This window comes from Pholcus phalangioides, unplaced genomic scaffold (assembly GCF_987345545.1).
Source record: "Pholcus phalangioides strain wild (caught in Gottingen) unplaced genomic scaffold, Ppha-v1.0 ptg000024l_1, whole genome shotgun sequence".
Lineage (NCBI taxonomy): Eukaryota > Metazoa > Arthropoda > Arachnida > Araneae > Pholcidae > Pholcus > Pholcus phalangioides.
Window position 1 is genome coordinate 14,160,003 of NW_028301616.1, and position 20,965 is coordinate 14,180,967.

General features: G+C 36.3%; 1 protein-coding gene across 1 annotated transcript in view; it reads left to right on the forward strand.

Moving 5' to 3' along the window:
* Positions 1 to 70: 70 nt before the first annotated feature.
* LOC149068791 (protein obstructor-E-like) overlaps positions 71 to 20,965 on the forward strand; it is a 28,366-nt gene continuing 7,471 nt past the window's right edge. Inside the window, exon 1 of the mRNA XM_089251076.1 lies at positions 71 to 425. Within this exon, the coding sequence (XP_089107202.1) occupies positions 371 to 425 (55 nt within the window). The 5' untranslated portion in view covers positions 71 to 370. The remainder of the gene's footprint in view (positions 426 to 20,965) is intronic.

The window sequence follows — 20,965 nt, forward strand, 5'->3', positions numbered from 1 at the left end:
TTCCTTAAATAATAAGAAGCAGCTCGACTGGTTTTCTTTTTCATGTGCGTCTTTTGACTGAAAAACAACGAGAATTCAACGAATGGGAAAAGAAAAAAGAAGAGACAAAAGGATCCTTGAAAAGATCAAACACGGGAGTCACAAGATGGCGGTGGGTGATCATCATCATCATCATCATTCATTCGTCTTGACTTGACCCACAGAAGAAGAAGCCATTCCTTTTGCTTCAGATTTTTTTCTTTTTGTTTTCTTTTCTGCCGCCGCTTCTTTTTTTCTTGCCATATTACAGGCAGGAGCTGCCTGAAGAAAGTCTCATCCCATCAGTTAACGTCCTGCAGATCAGACAGAGCCCCATCAGATCCTTCCCATCATGATTTCTCTACGTTTCCTGTTCATCTGCACCACCCTCGCTGTTTTCATCAATGGTGAGTGTTTTTTCCACATCTGTTTATTTATTTCTCGCTTATTTATAATTAATATCACGAATTAAATAAATGTGAGTGTAGTGAATGCACGAAATTTTATCTGCCCGAATCGAAACTTATCGCGAATATATATGTTTAAGTCGAAGTATATATTCAGTCCCAGAACTTTTTCCGTATTCTAGTGTTGAAATTTTAACTTAACTCCTCGACGTTTTCTTCCTTCGGAGTTTTTCGGGAATGAGAGAAATTTAAAAAACAGTATTCAGCTGTAGAATTTAGTGATAGAATTCACCATTCTGAAATAGAATGATGAATTCTATCACTAAGCTCTAGCATGCAGCGATAGAATTTAGCATTTAGCAATACCAATAGAATTTAACATTCAATAATAGAATTTAACATTCAGTAACATAATTTAATATTCAGCGCGATAGAGTGAATTTAACATTCAGTAACATAATTTAATATTCAGCGCGATAGAGTGAATTTAACATTCAGCGCGATAGAGTGAATTTAACATTCAGCGCGATAGAGTGAATTTAACATTCAGTAATAGAATTCAACATTCAGTAATAGAATTCAACATTCAGTAATAGAATTCAACATTCAGTAATAGAATTCAACATTCAGTAATAGAATTCAACATTCAGTAATAGAATTTAACATTCAGTAATAGAATTTAACATTCAGCGCGATAGAGAGAATTTAACATTCAGCAACACAATTTAACATTCAGCAATACAATTTAACATTCAGCAATACAATTTAACATTCAGCAATACAATTTAACATTCAGCAATACAATTTAACATTCAGCAATACAATTTAACATTCAGCGATAGAGAGAATTTAACATTCAGCGATAGAGAGAATTTAACATTCAGCGATAGAGAGAATTTAACATTCAGCGATAGAGAGAATTTAACATTCAGCGATAGAGAGAATTTAACATTCAGTAATAGGATTTGACGTTCACAAATAGAATTTAGCATTTAGCATTAGAGAATTGCGCGGTTATTTTAATAAATCTTTCTTTCTCCCACTCTGAAATCGGAATTTCCGATAAGTCGAATTAACGATAACTCGAATTTTTTTGTCAGATACATAGGAAATTTAGCATTTAGCAATAAAAATCAGCATTCACCAATAGAATTTAGCAGATTCATTTGTCTGTTTGCAGGAAGTGAAGGACTTTCTCGCGAAAGGACGAAAAATAGAGAGAGAGAGAGACTCAAAAATATCACTGCATTATTTGACAGTAAATAATCTCTCTTGAATACACTTCATTTATAATTCGTTTCATTTCTACGATCATCATAACGTGTACGCATCCGTTTCCATAATACAGAGTATGCACGTCTAGTTTATTTCTGAATATTCTTCTCATTCAATAATTAAAATTGGAATAACTTATTTTTCCGATTTTCTTCATCTTTAGTAGTTTGACATCTTTTACTAATCAGATATTCGTAAATATCGCTCGTTACTTTGATAAATATTTCTTTTTTCTTACTCTGAAATCGGAACTTCCGATATCTTCGAGTTATCGTTAGTTAACGATTAGTTAGCTATCATTGAGTTATCATTGTCTAAGTTTTTTGTCGGCCGCTGTACATTTGACTTATCGAGATTTGACTGTATATTTAATTTTCAATTTCTGTTATTTGAGATTTTATCATCAGAAATAAAATCCAAGTCGCCAAATTTAAAAACTTTGATATAATAAAATTCCATTTCTTTCTCCGTATTTTATTTGAGTATTTTCGAATTTCCGTTCTCTTGTAGAATTTGAATGGATTGTTAAGTTATTGGTTCTTTCCGAAAGTTCTAAGATTTTTCTTGCGTTTTTTTTTTAGTTCCATCTGCGCCAAAATTGTTTTTTAATATATTATTATTTTACAGTGAAAATCCGCTACAACTATACTCGATATAACGATAAATCAATTCCTCTACAACGACATTTTGTTCGAATTTTGTTTGGAATCGCCCATAGTCTAATGTTAAACTCCTCTCGATATCCTTTACTACAACAACCCCACCCCCCTATAACGGTATTTTTGTTTGAGGAGATTTTATACCCGCTACAGCGACATTTTTCTTCATTTGGTTCGAAAAAAAATATCTTTCAATATGAATTTTTCAAACTCTTCACGGATTTTAATTCTTCCGATGACGTTTAGTAACATCGGTAGTTGGTACCACCTCATCACCCGAAAGTGCTGATCAAATTTTCGGCACCTTTACGCTTTGCGCGATGCACCAAAGTATACTTCGATAAACCTCTTTACAGGGGCAATACATTTAATCGAATCAACTAATCAATTAAATTTTTTTTCGGCGAATAAATACTCAAAAGCGCATTTTTTGGTTGTATTATAACAACGATGATTTGGAAAAGATGCCAACAGCAGCAAAAACTTTATGGCATGTGATGATAATGTTGCCTCTCGATGTAACGGTAACCCCTCATTCACGTCATTCACGTAAAAAGCAGTGCTTCCCAAAGTTTATTTATTTATTTACACATCTCAACGTGCTGAGTCCAATTACAGAGAGATGGGAAACCACCACGGAGATTAAAAATGCCAAAAATACAATGTAAAGGAAAAGTAAAATAATAATAATAGTTCGTCAAATTTACACGTTAAAAAAAGTGGGCAGTATCTCTCCTTGGTGGGCGATAAAATCATCCAGGGGGCGATTTGAAATTTTATCATTGATGAATCAAATTTGCGTATGGGATGCCATTTTTTCTCTTGAGTAGTAGCTCACATGTGCTATGTATTGTACGCAGATAATTACGGTATGACAAATTATCAACTCCATAAATTCATAACTCCCTAAATTCAAAACTCCGTTTTCAAAAATATTCACACAAGATTTAGCGTAAATTTAAAAAAATAATAATATGAAGTGTCTAAAATATTGTAAAATTCTTGATCAGCGTTAGTGAGTATCCAGAAAAATTTGATATGTACATAAATTTGATGCGATAACAGTCAAATCGAACATATCGGTAGGTTTTCAACTTCCCCGTGATGACACGAAATCTTTATTTTTAAGTGATAAAAAAGCGATATTTTTTCACACATAGCCGGTACACACACCTTCTAAAAATGATGAAACCTTTCAGCACGAGCCCGATTAGTTACCAAAAAATGTCAGTTTGACACGAATCGGATTAGTAATGTTATCAGGCAATAACGATAACTTGTCTTCCTGATGACCTGCGACACGTGACTTCGAAGACATAAATCATAACAAATGTTCCTTCGTGTTAGTTCACTGGAGCGTACGGAATAAACTTATCTTTCAATTACACGTAAAGCATAAAATTTTTATCCAACAGCAACAATGGAATTTATAAAACTGGGCAGGGCAACGAACAATATATTATCCATTATAACCGTCATAAGAAAGAAAATCCTTACTATACGAGCACTAAAAATAGTCACGGACTCTCTCATTTGATACTTACACAAAAATGCTATTGCCGTAAACCGCGTGGAATTTAAAATTTCAAAGGGTGTCTGTCTAACTAGTTTTCATTGCTAAGAATCGCTGTTTTTTTCTCAGTCACACTCGAGTTCGTAACTTGAGATTTTGCACGCGAGTATGAATTAACATTGTGGCATGACGTAGAAGTCATTGGCACGTGCTCTTTAACCGAATTCTATATATATAACAAACACTGTACTTAAGAGGAGGTTTCATACCTTTTAACATGGTGAAAAATTATGTTCTCTCTAGTAGAAATATCATTAAAAATATTACTTATAACCATTGGTTTATTTCAAATTAATTTTTCCCACATATTTTTGATTGTATATGTACTATCTTATGTCGGTATAAAGTTTTATAGTATCTCTAATACTTGATTTTTTTGCAAATTTTCAAAATAATGCATTAAAAACAGCTCGTGCGCATGACATCAATGTAATTGAATTAAAAATTGATTCAAAATATGAAGTAAACTATTCAAAAAATTGAGATATTTCATTGACTCAATCTTATTTAAATTTTAAATTTTGAAATTCAAAAAAGTTTTAATTTAAAATAAGGTTGAGTCAATGAAATCTCAATTTTTTGAATAGTTTACTTCATATTTTGAATCGATTTTTATTCATTTACATTGATGTCATGCTATTTTATCATGTGAGCAAGATGTTTTTAATGCATTTGTTTTGTGAAAATTGGCAAAAACTTAAGTATTAGAGATATATGGAACTTCATACTGACATAAGATAGTACATATAATCAAAAATATGTGTAAAAAACTTGAAATAAATCAATGGTAAAGTAATATTTTTAATGATGTTTCTACTAGAGCAGTGATTTCCACGTGTATGTTAACACCCCCTTGGGGGCGATGGAATGTTCCAGGGGGGAGGTAGAAGCTACGGGTATAACATAGGATCCTATGGATTAGATTGCGTTCGGGGGTGATGAGAAGAAAAATTTCTGAAGAAGGGGGTTGATGGGACAAAAAAGGTTGGGAAAATATGTACTATAGCAGTGGTTCTCAACCGGTGCTCCGCGGAGCCATAAGGGTACCGTATGAACTCCCAGGGGTTCCACGGCCACTCGAGGAAAATAAAAAAAAAACCCAGTAAATTTGAAACAAAATAATTATAAATATTTTTCAATAATAAAACTAAGTCAGTAACTTTGATGAATAAATAGAAAATACGCCTACGGGGCTCCGCCATAGAAATTATATACCAGAAAGAGCTCCGGTCAAAAAGGTTGAAAACCGCTGTGCTAGAGCGTAGTTTTCGCCATGTTAAAAGGTACGCGATCCCCCTTAAGCAGTTGGGAAAATCCACGTCCGTTCAAGAACAAACAAAACTTTTGGGACCTATTTTGGGATTAGGTACCCATTCTACTAGGTTAAGGGGTTCTTAACTTTTACCGGCGGCGACCCAAAATACGCTACACGATCAACTTCGTGAGCCATCAGTCTATTTTTAATTAAAAGTTCTCATCAAATATTTCTGACAAAATATTTAGTTTCGAAATCATGTCTTAACTGATAGGCCGGCCTACAAGGTCAAATCCTAGGGCCCCCAAGTCAAACAGGGAGCCAAAATAGTTCAAAGCTTCCGCCAATTCTGAAATTATTTCGTACATTCTGGATTTATTTCACTTATTAATTTTCAATTATTTTTTAATTAATTCTTGCAATCGTTTTCCGTCACAAACACACTTCTGGAATGAATTTTTTTTTCTTCACTAATTCTGGAATTACGATACTCTCATTAATTTCGAATTTTCATTATGTCCGAATTTAGTGTTTGTTTAATGCGTGTTCACATTTTATACAGATACTTTTCAGCAGTCTTGTGCATTCTTTGATAATTTTATGAAGTTTTGGAGAAATACCGACATCTCTCCAAAAATACTGCATATGGAATCATAGCTTAAGAGGAACCCAGCCCAGGCTGCAGAGATCGTTAAGACACCTCTTCTAAAACAAAATGGTGCTACAAATAGATTTATAACCGGATTATAAGTGGATTTAGTGGATAAGTGGGACCCATAGGTTAAGAACCCCTGCGCTAGGCCTTTCCAGAAAAACATTGTGTGGATGAGAAATCGTTCAAGACTTTTACCTCCGATTTTCAAAGTATACCCTATTTTTTTCCACCGCAAAATGGTTTTTGCTATTTTTCGAGTGTTTTTGAAATTCCATCTTCCTATAACTTAACTGTTATGTGGTCAAAAATGTCCGAAATCATCAAAATTTTGAAACATCTCAGAAAATATTCATTCAAATATGATAAAGAAGACTAATCAACTTTTCGTGACGATCGGATACAAAGGTTTTGAACCATCTTCAGCTGCGATCCAAAATCAGCAACATCAGCTTCTTCGCGACCCATGGAACTATGTGTTTTTTCGAACTTAGTGGAGCCAGTTACGCGAGAAACAGGACTGTATGTGAATTTGTACGACTTACCTGGAAAGCCCTTGCGAATAACTCAAAAATCATTGGCAGCAAGTGGATTTTCACGACCCATCTCGGAAGCCCCTACGAATCCACTTACATCCACGGTTTTAGTCGGGACACATACCAGCTCGAAACCCCCCCCCCCCTCCCCGGATGTAAGGGGATTTGCACGACTTCATCTCGGAAGTCCCTGTGACACAAGTTCGAGTCGTGACCCATAGGTTAAGAACCTCTAATCTGATAGGTAAAAAATCAGCAAAAGTTGATCGATGAAAATCAATTGATCAATTGATCAATATCAATCATAACTAAAAATATCCATAAAGTGAAAAAAAAAAATCCCAAAATTTATTAAAATTTCACTGTAAAACACAGTAAAAACACCAAAAAAAACCCAACATTTCCTCGTTTATAAATATTCATAGCATCTAAAATTAGTCGTAATCGAATGATGATGACATCACATTCTTTTTAGGATATAATTTATCATTATTATTATTATTTCAAACAGTGGAATCCACATGAAAGAGGACCTCGATCATGAAGAGGTCGTTGACACATTAAAATTGTGTAAAAAAAGAAAAACACTTGTTCCAAATTTCAGCCTGTTCTTCAGAAAGGAAAAAGTAGAAAAAATGCTTTTTTCTTGTCATTTTTCCAAGAGATGTTAGTTAACAAGTTTTCGCTGATGATCCTTCTGAATGTTCTACTCATTCATGTCAGTAAGTAAGTACTGAGAGACAAAACGCTCAACCCAATAACAGCTAGTTTCAGCCCCTTCCCTGACCTCTCTCTCAGAAGCTCCATCTTTTGTTACTCGTTTCCCAACACCATTAAAGAGTTTTTGACTTTATTTTACGAGGAAGTGCTAAAATATTCACACCCGAAGGAGAAAGTTTACGCGAAGAAAACAAAAAAAAAAAAAGGAATGATGTCAGAGGTTACAGATAGTTTACTCGGTAAACATATATGAGACACAAGTTTACCAACTTTCTCCGTTCCGAAAAGACAATAAACTATGTCAGTTCGAGAAAAGATGTTCAATGGCCTCAGACTAACGTCTTTAGCGAAGCCTTTTCCAGGATATTGTTTTCCGTTTGTATCGTAGTTACGTGCTTGGAGTAGTATGAGGAGATAAAAGAGTCTGGTGATGACTCAGACACACAAGAAGGACGAGACTCTGAATGTTCGGACCGTGGGAAATCGAGCCCAAGGACTTTACGTGGATTTATCAATTCTGAGAATTTACTGAGAGATTTAATGTTCTCTCATAGAAATAAGCACGAGGATGGGTTGAGGTTGCCGAGAGGCATTTCCACAAACTTTACTCCTATTCGAGTACGGGTGAAATTAGCATGCCGTGATTGGTCGCTACGAGTGACGTAGGTGGCGATACGTCATAAGGGGCGGACTTCTTTGCTAAAACTATTATTCAGAACAGGCATTTTCAACATCACAGTGCTCCTCCTGAAGCACCCAAAATGCTCTATACCCATGTCCAGTTTCCATGCTCTCGAGCACTTAATCGTCTCAATTAAACACCTTGTTCAAATTGCATTCAAGGAACAAAATCACACTGATTTCAGGCATACGTGTGTCAAACTTGCCGTAAGGGTGCTATTCTTTTGATGAGGAGTACAGGCAGTGGTGCTCACGAGTAGAAAACGTTTGAAGACCTCTGATTCAGTATAATTTCTTGTGATTTAGCTTAGTTGGTTATGCGTCAAACAGTGGACCCTAAAGCTTCTGATTCCATTAAAATCTGGTAGCGTCAGATTTCAAAATGCAGAATTAAAATCATATTTTTTATGAGCATAGAATTTTGTTTTTCCTCCGAGAGGAAGATACTTCCTGAATTTCGGGTGTTTGCAACTACTGTACTTAGAAATACAATAAAACAGTGTATGTTTGACACTTAGACACTTTCATACCGCAGTAATGTACTTGGAGTGATGGGAGAAGACAAAGAGGAAAGTCTGATGATAACGCTGAGACAAAAAAGACGGGACTAGATATGCGGTCCGCGGAAAATCGAGCCCAAGGACTAACATGATTTATTAGTAATGAGAATTTACGGATTCAATTTTGTGTGTAGAAACAAACACGACAGATTATGTTGAGGTTGGCTGAAGTATATTCTCTTTCTCTCTCTCTCATTCTTTACTCCTGTTCGAGTACGAGAGAAATTAGTATGTCGTGATTGGTCGCTAAGAGTGACGTAGGTAGCGATACGTCACGAGGGGCGGAGTTCTTAGCAAAAAATATATTTGAAGTATAATTTCTTATCCGATTTAGCTTAGTTAGTTAAGGATCGGAGACTGGACAATAAAGTCCCTGATTTGAGTCCAAGAAATCATGGGCAAAAGCTGTGTAACAGGGGTGCACAACCTTTTCAGGCAGCGGGCCAGAAACTGGTGTATATTGAGTGACCATATTACCCGTGTTTTACGGAACTTCCCGTATCATTTTGGCCGAATAAACTTTTTTTTACGAAATATCCTGTTTTTTACCTTGGTTTCAACGAGGCTTGCTTGAATTTTTTTGAAATCACAATGAACCTGGCATCGGAGGTCCCGTGTTCGATTCCCGCAATCGGCACTGTGGTATTCGGCTGAAGTCGGTTTTCTGAGGTTTCACAATGATTAATATTTCGGCCATGGCCTCCCACAAGGGTGGGGCTGACAGGGTTCCAGTCCTGGGGATCAGGACGATTCTCAATTTTTTTTTTTTTTTTTTCATGTTATAGATTCATTACAAAGGAGACAGTGAAAGTCAAGTCTGAGGGCCCGCAAAAGATCTCAGCCTAGGGAGCCCCTGCTCCAGGATGTGGGGGGAGGGGGGAAGCACGATTCCGGCTATTACTTATCGAAGTTGGCTGGCAATAGATTTTAGATGTCCCTGTTGCAGGTACGATTTTCGTTTCTAGCATCAGATCAGGAATAAAATTTGCAATTTCAACGGTGCCATAAATTTTCACCGAGCCCAAAAATTTGTCATTTTGGTGGCGCCATAAATGTTCAGGAATCAAACAGAACGTAATAACAGTTACTTCAAAGAAATTATAAAGATTCCAATATTGAAAAAATGGTTTGTGATTCGAAGGGCATCTTGATTGTGTAAGACCTTCAAAAAAACATCAAATGATGACGGAACCATCGCAAATCGTCCAGAAATTTCCACGAGAATCAGTGAATGGGTTTTCGAAACGAATAACATCATATAAAAGACCAATCTATCAACTAAAACAGAAATTGCCTTAAACTCCTTGTGTCCATTATTTTTCTATTCAAATAACGCAGAATATTCTAGAATGACCAGAAAATCTAAAGTCTTTTATCTCTTTTCAACCTTGAATGAGATGTTGTCTTTCTTCTTCCATAACCTCTTCGGAGATAGAATTGCGACATGAATTCTTACATATCGTACGACGGACGTAACGATTGCGTGATCGTTTGCCTAATTAGTTGACAATCAGTTCATATCGTGTGCGTGTGTGTGTGTGTGCTGATTGTACTCAGTGTCCGTGAATTCTAGTCCGTTTCCTCATTGGTTACGTTTCACCTTGTAGTATTCAGCCTTTTAAAATATGAGCCAGGAAAAATGAGCGTTCTTTGGAATTTCCACGTCTATGCGAGTGAAATGATTGCTCATGGCCAAGGATTCCCACTTCTTTTTTTTTGTACATTCGGAGCCCGATTGGGAATTAGATTAGAACTTTGAATATGGTCCTTGCGATTCAATTCGAATTCGACGACCCGTTGAAGTTCCTGTGAAACACCGATCTATTAAAGTGATTACTCTCTGGTTCGACCCCATGATGCTCTAAACGGGAGGGTTGTACAACTTTCGGCCCGCGGATCACATGCGGCCCCACCAATGGGTTCCATCCAGCCCGTGACCATAACACAATAGCTAGGTTTACCATATTTCTTTCCTGAAAATATGAAAAATCGGGATCCTTACGCGGTATCACCAATTATGGCGAAAAAAAATTTCTCAGGCAAGTGAAGTTTTCAATTAAAGGAAAAAAAAAATTTCAAATGAAAGTAAAGTTGCCAATTACAGCCAAACAAAAAATTGTCGAAGGCAACTGAAGAGGGTCAATTACAGCAAAAACCAAAATTGTGAACGCGCAAGTAAAATTGCATATTATAGCCAAAAAAAATTGTCAAAGGCATGTAAAGTTGCTGAAAGGACAAAATTGCTGAAAATTCGGCAGTGGTGGAAAAATAGAGGGCTGCAAATGTAAAAATGTCATCAACCGAAAAAATGTATATGGCATAATTAGAACGTAGAGTCTTAATTATCATAATATAATTTATAAGTCATGACAATAATCTTATTTTCGAAAAAAAATTTTGAATTTGACTTGTCTACAACAGCGAGTAACTCCCGCTTTAAGGAGTTTTTTCAATATTTTCTTTCTTCCTTTGTTTCTGCTACTGATGAAGGAACTTCATATAGTTCTGAAAACGCGTATAGCCGTGTTCGTTTTGGAATTTTGGGTAAACCCAAACGTCTACTATTTAATCGTATTATCTACTACCGTCTCTTAAGTAGCACAACTGGATCCAGTGATTTCGATTCAGATCTGTTCCGGAGACTTCGATGCATAAATTCCACGGTCAAGGCCAAAGGTAATCACAAAGACAAAGCAATGTATTCTTACGATTTCAACACGCGTTTTCTTATACTGTCCACGCAAATACATACGTAATTTTTCGTTTGCGGAAACGTCCCGTTTTTCTATTAGTAATTAGTAGATCGAACAATGTTCTAGGTCTATACCTAACCAAGAAAGACACGAAACACTTATTTGATCAAGTTTATGAAAATTTACATGAAAAAATTCATGCAATTTCAAGTCAGATGTTCTGATTTTTTTGAAACAAGGGGGGGGCATTAAATAATTTGGCATTTTAGAACGCATTCAATATAGTTCATGAAAATTTTTTGCTACTGATATACTCAAGAATTATTATTCTACTATTTATTCTGAATTATTATTCTACTATTTATTCTGAATTATTATTCTACTATTTATTCTGAATTATTATTCTACTATTTATTCTAAATTATTATTCTACTATTTATTCTGAATTATTATTCTACTATTTATTCTGAATTATTATTCTACTATTTATTCTGAATTATTATTCTACTATTTATTATGAATTATTTTTCTACTATTTATTCTGAATTATTTTTCTGCTATTTATTCTGAATTATTATTCTACTATTTATTCTGAATTATTATTCTGCTATTTATTCTGAATTATTTTTCTACTATTTATTCTGAATTATTATTCTGCTATTTATTCTGAATTATTTTTCTACTATTTATTCTGAATTATTATTCTGCTATTTATTCTGAATTATTTTTCTGCTATTTATTCTGAATTATTATTCTACTATTTATTCTGAATTATTATTCTGCTATTTATTCTGAATTATTATTCTACTATTTATTCTGAATTATTATTCTGCTATTTATTCTGAATTATTTTTCTACTATTTATTCTGAATTATTATTCTGCTATTTATTCTGAATTATTTTTCTACTATTTATTCTGAATTATTATTCTACTATTTATTCTGAATTATTATTCTGCTATTTATTCTGAATTATTTTTCTACTATTTATTCTGAATTATTATTCTGCTATTTATTCTGAATTATTATTCTGCTATTTATTCTGAATTATTTTTCTACTATTTATTCTGAATTATTATTCTGCTATTTATTCTGAATTATTTTTCTACTATTTATTCTGAATTATTATTCTGCTATTTATTCTGAATTATTTTTCTACTATTTATTCTGAATTATTATTCTGCTATTTATTCTGAATTATTTTTCTACTATTTATTCTGAATTATTATTCTGCTATTTATTCTGTGAACTTCTCTCTCTCATTAGTTTTGAATTTTCAACTCTCTATATTCTGGGACTTTTTCTCCCATTAGTTCTGAATTTAAATCAATTATGAGATTTTTTTCGTTGATTCTGAATTTCCATCAATTATGAGATTTTTTTCGTTGATTCTGAATTTCCATCAATTATGGGAGTTTTCCCCATTAATTCTGAATTTCCATCAATTATGGGAGTTTTCCCCATTAATTCTGAATTTCCATCAATTATGGGAGTTTTCCCCATTAATTCTGAATTTCCATCAATTATGGGAGTTTTCCCCATTAATTCTGAATTTCCGTCAGTTATGGGATTTTTTTCATTATTTTTGAGTTTCCATCTCTCTCGACACTGAGATTTTTTTCTTTCATTCATTCTGGGATTTTTTTCTTTCATTAATTCTGAATTTTCGTCGGTTCTGAAACTTTTTCTTTGGTTGATTCTGGATTTTCCATTTGTGCTGGAATTATATCTTTCAATTATTTCTTATTTTTAATTCATCAATTTTAAATTTTCATTAGTTCTCAAATGTAATTTTCATTCCTAATTTCAGGCCCCAATTTTCACCGTTTATTTTTCAGGAAGTTATTTATTTCATCAATTTAAAATTTTATTTAGTTCTGAATTTTCATTGATTTAAAATTTTCATAGTTTTTGTGTTAATTTAATTGTATCTATATTTCTTAGTAGATATTTTTCAACATTTTCCTACATATTCGTGATATTTCATGAAAGTTTGGATGACCGATTCCCCTCTCCCACAAAATATGTTTAAATCGGGGCTAATGGGCCCCGAAATTATTTCCAGCGTCTGATAAGGGCGGCCCTGGGCTCTTGTGTACGGTACATTTTGTCGACCTCTTCAATAAATTCAGTCGTTCGGCATTGTTTTCGCAGGGTTTTTTTTTTTTTTCTCTGCAAATTTTAGTGCTAATATTAATTTTTTGCAAACATGTAACCAAATGTATCAAGCTTCATGGGGCAGGATATAGATCTGAAAATCTCCAACCATTTCAGTATAAATTAATGTGCATTAAAGAAAAACAAAATCAATACGTGACATCTATCGTCGACTTTAAACACTAATTTCTGAATTCATGCATATTTTGAAAATATATTTTTCTCTTTTTTTGGAGAAATTTATGTTGTTAGTTATTATTCTAATAAAACTTGTAACAGTTGAATTCAATTTGATAAAGTAAAATATCGGTTAAAATAATTTTTTTGTACCACGATCCAGTGGAGTCTGTTTTGAGCTCATTCTAGTTTCGATATTTGCGCGTTCTAATCAAAATTAGTTTTGGTTCTACTAGCGGCATCTATTGTCAACTATAGATAATAATTGTGAATTTATATGTATTGAATATATTTTTTTATTTTAAAAACAATTAATTCATTTCAAATGTATGCTATTGTATCATTTAATAACATTTAAAGCAATTGAGTCTACTTAGAACAAAATTAAAATATCGGTTGATATAATTTTTCCGCCTTTGCAAATAATATCATACAAGTTAATTATGTAATTATTAAATTATCGACCACCATTCAATTATTGCGGTTCGTAGAACGAATTCAAGAAGCCAAAATTTATGAAGACACTGCAGCAGTAGCCTTTTTCGATTAAAAGAAATCTTTTGATAAAGTTTGGCACAATGGGCTGCTGTTTAAGATAATTCGCATGGGAATGCCGCATAACATCATCAAATTTGTGAGCAATTATCTCGACTCGCGCTCCTTCCGAGTACAGATAAATGACTCAATATCTAATTCTAGACAGATTCGTTCATCAATAGCTCAAGGAAGTGTGTTAGGTCCCATCCTACACAATTTTCATATGAATGACTTCCCAGTTGCCCCAAAGGGTTTCATCGCTCTTTATGCCGACGATAGTGCCCTTTGTTGCACGGATAAGGACCCTGGCAAGGCCCTTTCAAACTTGCAAGAAATGGTAAGATTGGTCGAGCGCTGGTGTGTGCGAACCCGTGTTGAACTGAATGCAGATAAAACCAAATTCATGTGGTTCACTAACAAGTCCTCATTACTACAACAAGCACACATAGAGGTACAAGGAGTTATAATCAACCCAGTCATTCACGATAAATATTTGGGGGTGATAATGGACAAGAGATTCGGTTTCTCCCGGCAGTGTGTTGATGCCATCCGTAGGGCGACCGTGGCCTCGGTCATGCTCAACAGACTAAGCCACAGGCACTCAAGTCTTTCAATTCGAAATAAAATTATTCTGTATAAGATGGCAATTAGACCGATTCTTCTGTATGCTGCGCCTGTCTGGTTGTTCTCGAAGAAAATGAATATCATCGCTCTGGAGAGATTTCAGAACAAGACTCTGAGGAGATACACCGGACTACCTTGGTACGTTAGAAACGTTAATATCAGACGTGATTCCGGAGTGGCTGATGTAACGTCATATGCAAAGAAACTGGCAAAGAACTTATTTGATAAATTGAACGATTCTGAATTTCAACACCTTGCGGAGATTTCATCATACGACAGTAGACACAAAGCACGATTAAAAAGATTTTCTACACATGCCTCGACCTGTGTTGCCAGGTCTATGAACATTTGAAAACTACGAAATTAACGCGCTTGAAGAAAAAAAAAAACCCCTGGGGTTTCAGGTCAACCTACGTCTTCACCCACCTTATTAGAATCTAACTATCATTGCAAAGCGCAGGAATTGGCAGTCATTATGAAGGGGGTTTGGTGGATTATAACTATCCATTGGAACCCCGTTCCACCAATTACGGTTCTCGGTTTCGGTTTCCAATCCCTGAATAATTATCAAAAAGTTTTATGCCAGTTGCAAGTGCATGTCGCTTCGCTTATTTAGTCCCTGTTGTGAAGTTTTCGTTTTTCGGGGCCCATCAGAAGTCGGGGCGCCCTCCATTAAATCCACATCTGAGCCCGGGGCATGAATTTTTTTTATAGTCTTGTACGCTTGTAATTTATTTTTCATATTTCAAATAAACGCTTTCCTCCGGGAAGTTCCGTATAGCGAATCATATTCGCCGGGCCGGGGTAAGTTGCTCATATGGACTTGTACGTTCCAGGATCGGGAAATTTCGAAGTGACGAGAAGCCTTAATTTCTACGGGGATGATTTTTCAAACTTTCTTCGACTTTCGACTTTGTTTCGCTTTTCTAAATTTGATTATGAGCAAAATGCCTTTTTTTGATACAACTTCATTTTAACCCCCATTTTAAGCTGTTGTCGATAAATTTGAATGATCTGTATCGGACGTGTAGACGATAAATATGGTTGCCTTGTTCGCACGTTGAAGAAAGGGAAGAAATAAAACAAAAGCGATGGATAGTTGTAGGAACAGTACAGATAATAGATAATTCATAGGAGAGTTACTAAAAGATGTAGATGGTGCTTTTTCGCCCTCACCTATGGGTTCTCTTTCTCACTTCCATGTACAGTATATAATAGAAATATTAGTTCTGAGAAAGATACATATTATACGTGGGGGAACGCGGTGGAGAATGAGGAAAAGCTGAAGAGAACAGAGGGGGGGAGGGAAACGCACACACAACTTTGCTTCATAGGGTTACAATAAAGCTTCACGTGAGGGGGGGAAGGTTCAAGAAAACACCCTGAGTGAATTATTTATACTTAACCGAATTTATTTATACTGTATTTCACAAGAAAAGGCTTGAAATTCAATCCACTGCTATAAAAACATTTCCCCCCACCCAGACCAGTCGAACCATCCTCTTGCATGATTTGATTCATGTCCTGCTTCCGTTTACCCTTCGACCAGCGCCGTCTTAACGCATAGGCCACTCGGGCACGGCCCGGGGGCCTCACAAAAGTTAGAACTGCTTGAAATTTTCAAGAATTTTTCGGGTAGGGCCTGAGAAAAACCACTTGGCCCGGGGGGTCCATGGTGCTCTTAAGACAGACCTGCCTTCGATCTTTTCTGCGCGCACGCACACACATTTTCATTCCAAAATCAAAAATAAAATATATTTGAAATTAATATTCTTCATCTCACACACAAATTAGAAATTTATATCCAACCACGGGAATCGCATCTAAAAATTATTCCTGCTTCCCACCAAAATGCGCAAAAGTTTTCTATAATTGACAAAACAGCCGAACAGTATTTTCGAAGCGCCAACGACCTGGTTAAAAGGGTGGTCCCCCCCCCCCTCTTTTTTATGGTCATATTTGAGGTTCCCTTTTTATGTAATTCAATAAATCAGGACTTCAAGCAGCGTCTCATACACACAATACGAAAAAAAAAGACGATTACGTTTTGTGTCATAGCTAAACACCGGAAACAAAGCGCACGTACATAATAATAAGTAATACCGCGGTTCCAAATCGCCTATTTTTATGGCGGCGACACCCTTTTGCTGATTTCATACACGCATTCCTTACGGTGGAATCACACTCACACCATCCCACTTGGTTAGACGAAAAACACACGCAAAAAAAAAAAAAGGTCCATTTGACCTCAATATCCGTGACTTTTTCTGGGAAACAAACGTCTTTGCCGTAAAAGAAGTGTCTCTTTCTTTCGTCGTTCTTTGTCCGCCGCCATCTTTGTCTACCGATTGATTACACGCCGAGTAAAAATTTAAGGACCTCTTTTTTCCTTTTTCAACCTTCAACTTTCTCACAATTCACTTTCACTAGACGTCCATTCCAGAAAACAAGGACCAAACATGGAAAAGAAGAGGACTATAATGTCCCCCCCCCCCACCTTCTTTGTGTGTCCGAGGACACGAGTTTTTTTTCTCGTATGTTTAATGAGATACGATTGTATTTTTTGTGATCGGTTTTGCCATTTCTTTTTTTTTCATTGGTTTAAGGTCATCGCATTGAATTTCGAAAATGGTCGACTATAAATACATCGGGGGAAGGGGGGGGGGGCTTTAATTTTTATTTTACAGCGTGACAAGGTCAGTAATTTGCAGCTAGTTATGTCCCGTTTTTATATTTGTGTCACGAATTTTCTCCTTCGATTTCCGTATACAACGCAGAGGTGCATTCTTTCTTTCTCATGGTTTTTTTACCATCCTTCTCCCCAAGGGCGTAGCGAGGGGGGGGGGGGGACTTGGGGGTCTGGTCCCCCCCCCCCGAACGAAATTTCTGGCTACGCCCCTGCTTCTCCCATTCTAGTCTGATTTTCTTGACTGCTCTTTCCTCAAATTCACCATCCTCTGTAATAATCCTCTCCCCCCCCCCCCGCAAAAAATACATTTGTGTTTCTGTGCCACTCTTTTGGTCACTCCCATGCTCACACACTCTTCAAGTCATTCACATGCTTACATATTATTTTGGTTACTCATATGCTTGCACACGCTGTAGGTCACTCTTTTGATTGCCAACTGACATGGTTTCTTGCTGGGTCACTCTTTCGTTTATTTATACCTTTACACATGCTTTAAGTCATTCTTCTGATTATTCACATGCTTGCACACACTCTAGGTCACTTTTTTGGCCATTCATATGCTCACACGTGCTCTAGGTCACTAACTGACCTGGCCCCTCGTTCTGTAGATCATTCTTTTGGTCATTCACATGCTTGCACGCACTCTAGGTCACTGTTTTGACCATTCACAAGCTTGCATACGCTTTAGATCACTCTTTTGGTCATTCACATGTCCGTTCATGTTCTAAGAAGTAACTCTTTTGCTAATTCAGGTGCTTGCGAACTCCCTAGATCACCTTTTCAGTCACTCGCAGACCTAGCCCCTAGCTGTCTGGACAGAGGTGGATTTATTGAGGGTTGTACAAATTTTGAAGCCCTTCCTTCTACTAATTTTTTGGCCAATCTCAAATTTGCCACTTTCCTCTGACCTTGCTGCCCTAGGCTCGTCAGAGTTGCGAGTCTATGTTTAAACATCTGTTGCGATTTATCAAACTTTTACTCTTCAGTGACACATCGAGGTTAGGTTCGATTTCAGAAGAGATACAATTCTACCTTTAACATCTGTCAGAATCACCAGTCTAAATTTAGCCATCAGTCAGAGTTATGAGTCTAGAAACATGTGAGAGGAACGGGTTTGGGATCGAACACTCGTCGAAGTTGTGATTCCACATTCAAACATCTCTCGGGCCGATATTACTCTATAAAAATTTGATAAAATCCCTTTTATAAAACTTAAAATATCCAACCAATGAAGCTCATATGTTACATTCCAGCAAATGCAACCGATAAGCTTATCAGTTGAATTTTTCAAGTTTTATAAAAGGACTTTTAGAAAACTTTTATAGTGTAATACCGGCCTCAGAGTTACGAGAGTCGAGATATAAAAAAAAGCTCACCACAGTTACGAGTCTATGTTTAAACAAATGTCAGATTCACGAGTCTGGGGATTTGAACACTTGTCAGAGTAACAAGTCTGTTTATAAGCATCTGTCAGAGTAGTGAGAGTCTGGGTTTGAACACTCTTGTTGAGTGTTACGAGTATTTATACTCACCTCGTAGCATCGGCCAGAGTTACGTGTCCGAGTTTAAGCACATGTCAGAAGGACCAGTGACTTATGACGCTTGGTTCTACGCGATCTAAAACATTGGAAACATCTGCTAAAAAATATGGTTTATTTCCCTGATCTCAGCCCTGAGATCGGGTTTAAATAAATGAAATAAATTCATTCAAGTAAAGGTAAGCCCGCCAAAAATCTTGTTCTTGGGGGAAAACGGGGGCCTGGCAAAACAAAAAAAAACCTGGCCCCTTTCAGTTGTTTTTTCATGCCTGTGTGGGTGTAACATCCTAGGCACCAAATGTGACCTTTACTTTCCCTCTTTCTTTATGTATTTCAGAAGGGAGGATTAGATTATATGTGTGTTTGCTTGAGGTGGGAACCATCCTAGGCAATCACAAATTCAAGTGTGACTTGAGAACCTGTCACAAGAAGGGAAGGGGGGGGGGAGAGGGGTGGTAGGAATTTCCGTTGTGCTTTACGTGACTTTTTTTCTAGAAGGTGGGAGGCAAGAAAATCTCAAGATAAGTGTCTTCAGGTACGCGAAGAAAGGGAGCCGATGGGCGAAACCAATCTTTGTATGAATAGGAAGGTTACGCCCTGGTGGCAAATCAACGGTAAAAATGAAAGACGGTCTCGTTGTCGACAGCGCCCTTCAGTATCAGAGGCAACCGTAACGTCTACGTCATAGGTTACCGATATGACTCAATGGATAGTGAGGACATGATTGACGGTTCCTTTTATAACGGAACGTGCTTCTCTTTTCCTAATGTAAAAAGAATAAAGCTCATCTTGTGCTTGGTGTATTGGGAGGGGGGGGGGGTTGCAAAAGAATATAATATACAGTAATTGGATTCGTCTCAGAAATCTCAGATGTCAGCATGTGTGATATGATTCCCATGGGAATAGAAAATTGAAAGAAATAATATGCATTTTTGCAACAAGTCATACACCACATTCGTTAGCTTTCGCAGATGTCTAAACCCACACTCGCAACTCTGGCGTGTGATTCAACTTGCCCCGGCTGACCAGGGATCTAGTTGCGGCCCTGCATGCAATTGCACAAAAATTTAAATTTATCACGTGAAATCAATCTAATATGCGACAATCAATTGAAATATGCGGTTTGATTGCGATCCAAAACTAGCTACCACAGTATCGGCCATCAACGTTGCCAATTTTGGCGTGGAAAAAAGTCGCCGCGTTCGCGTTGACCACGCTTATGGAAAATTAACCTACTCATGCACTTCCACCTTCTGCATGATACCACGCTTTCGGCAGATGATGATTTCGAAAATATTCTAATATACTTGTAACATGCTTTGTTACATCAGTTTTAAACAAATATTTGGCGAGCAGGTTTAAAATGTGGGCACTGCACTCATATGTAAGCCCCGAAAAGCCGAGCTCTTCATCCAGACCCTTTCCTGGAGTGAGGATATAGATAAGATATTTTCCCTAACGAGCTTGAGGCGACCCACCGATAGACGGCGCCTTCATTTCCAATCCATCTCATTAATAACAATGAATTGCAACATAGCGATATGGCCAGAGTTGGTGTTTGGTGAAGTAGTATGTGATGAGCCGGATGTGCCAATAGTATTGAAGAATGACTTTGAATGAACGAGAATGACTTTAATACACTCTTTGATAACAATTACGCAACTTATTTAGTTGGACTCAGAAAAAACTAGAGCAACAATTTTCTAATTGGTAATTAGAAGACAAGGGAGGGGCCGTTTAAAAATTTAGATTTTATTTTATTTTGTTCCACACTGTATTTCCACTCTCAGAACTGGTACGAGGTAATTTTTAAACGCCTTTTGAGCATTTTTTTAAATTGTAATCATACCTCTACGACGGGTGATTGATGAGGTAAATGCCAAATTGGCACCAAAGGTACACGAAAGTCATGGTTTGTACCGGGAGAACCACACACACTTAGTGTTGCACCGTCGATAGAATGATTGCTCCACTCAAATATAGGTGCAGATTTGACTCGATTTTCCATTTTAAATAAAGTCCACTGGGAGCACATAGAAACTGGAAGAAAAAAAGAAAGGAAAAGAGAGAGAAAGTGGAAAAAAGTTTGTATCTTCAAGAAGCACAAGAGGTGATGAGTAGCCAGCTGTTGCCATTTTTAATAATTTTTTGTAGCTTGAATAACTGCATTCCGCTGCTAATTTTTTTTTTATGAATTTTTTTGGGGTGAGATCAA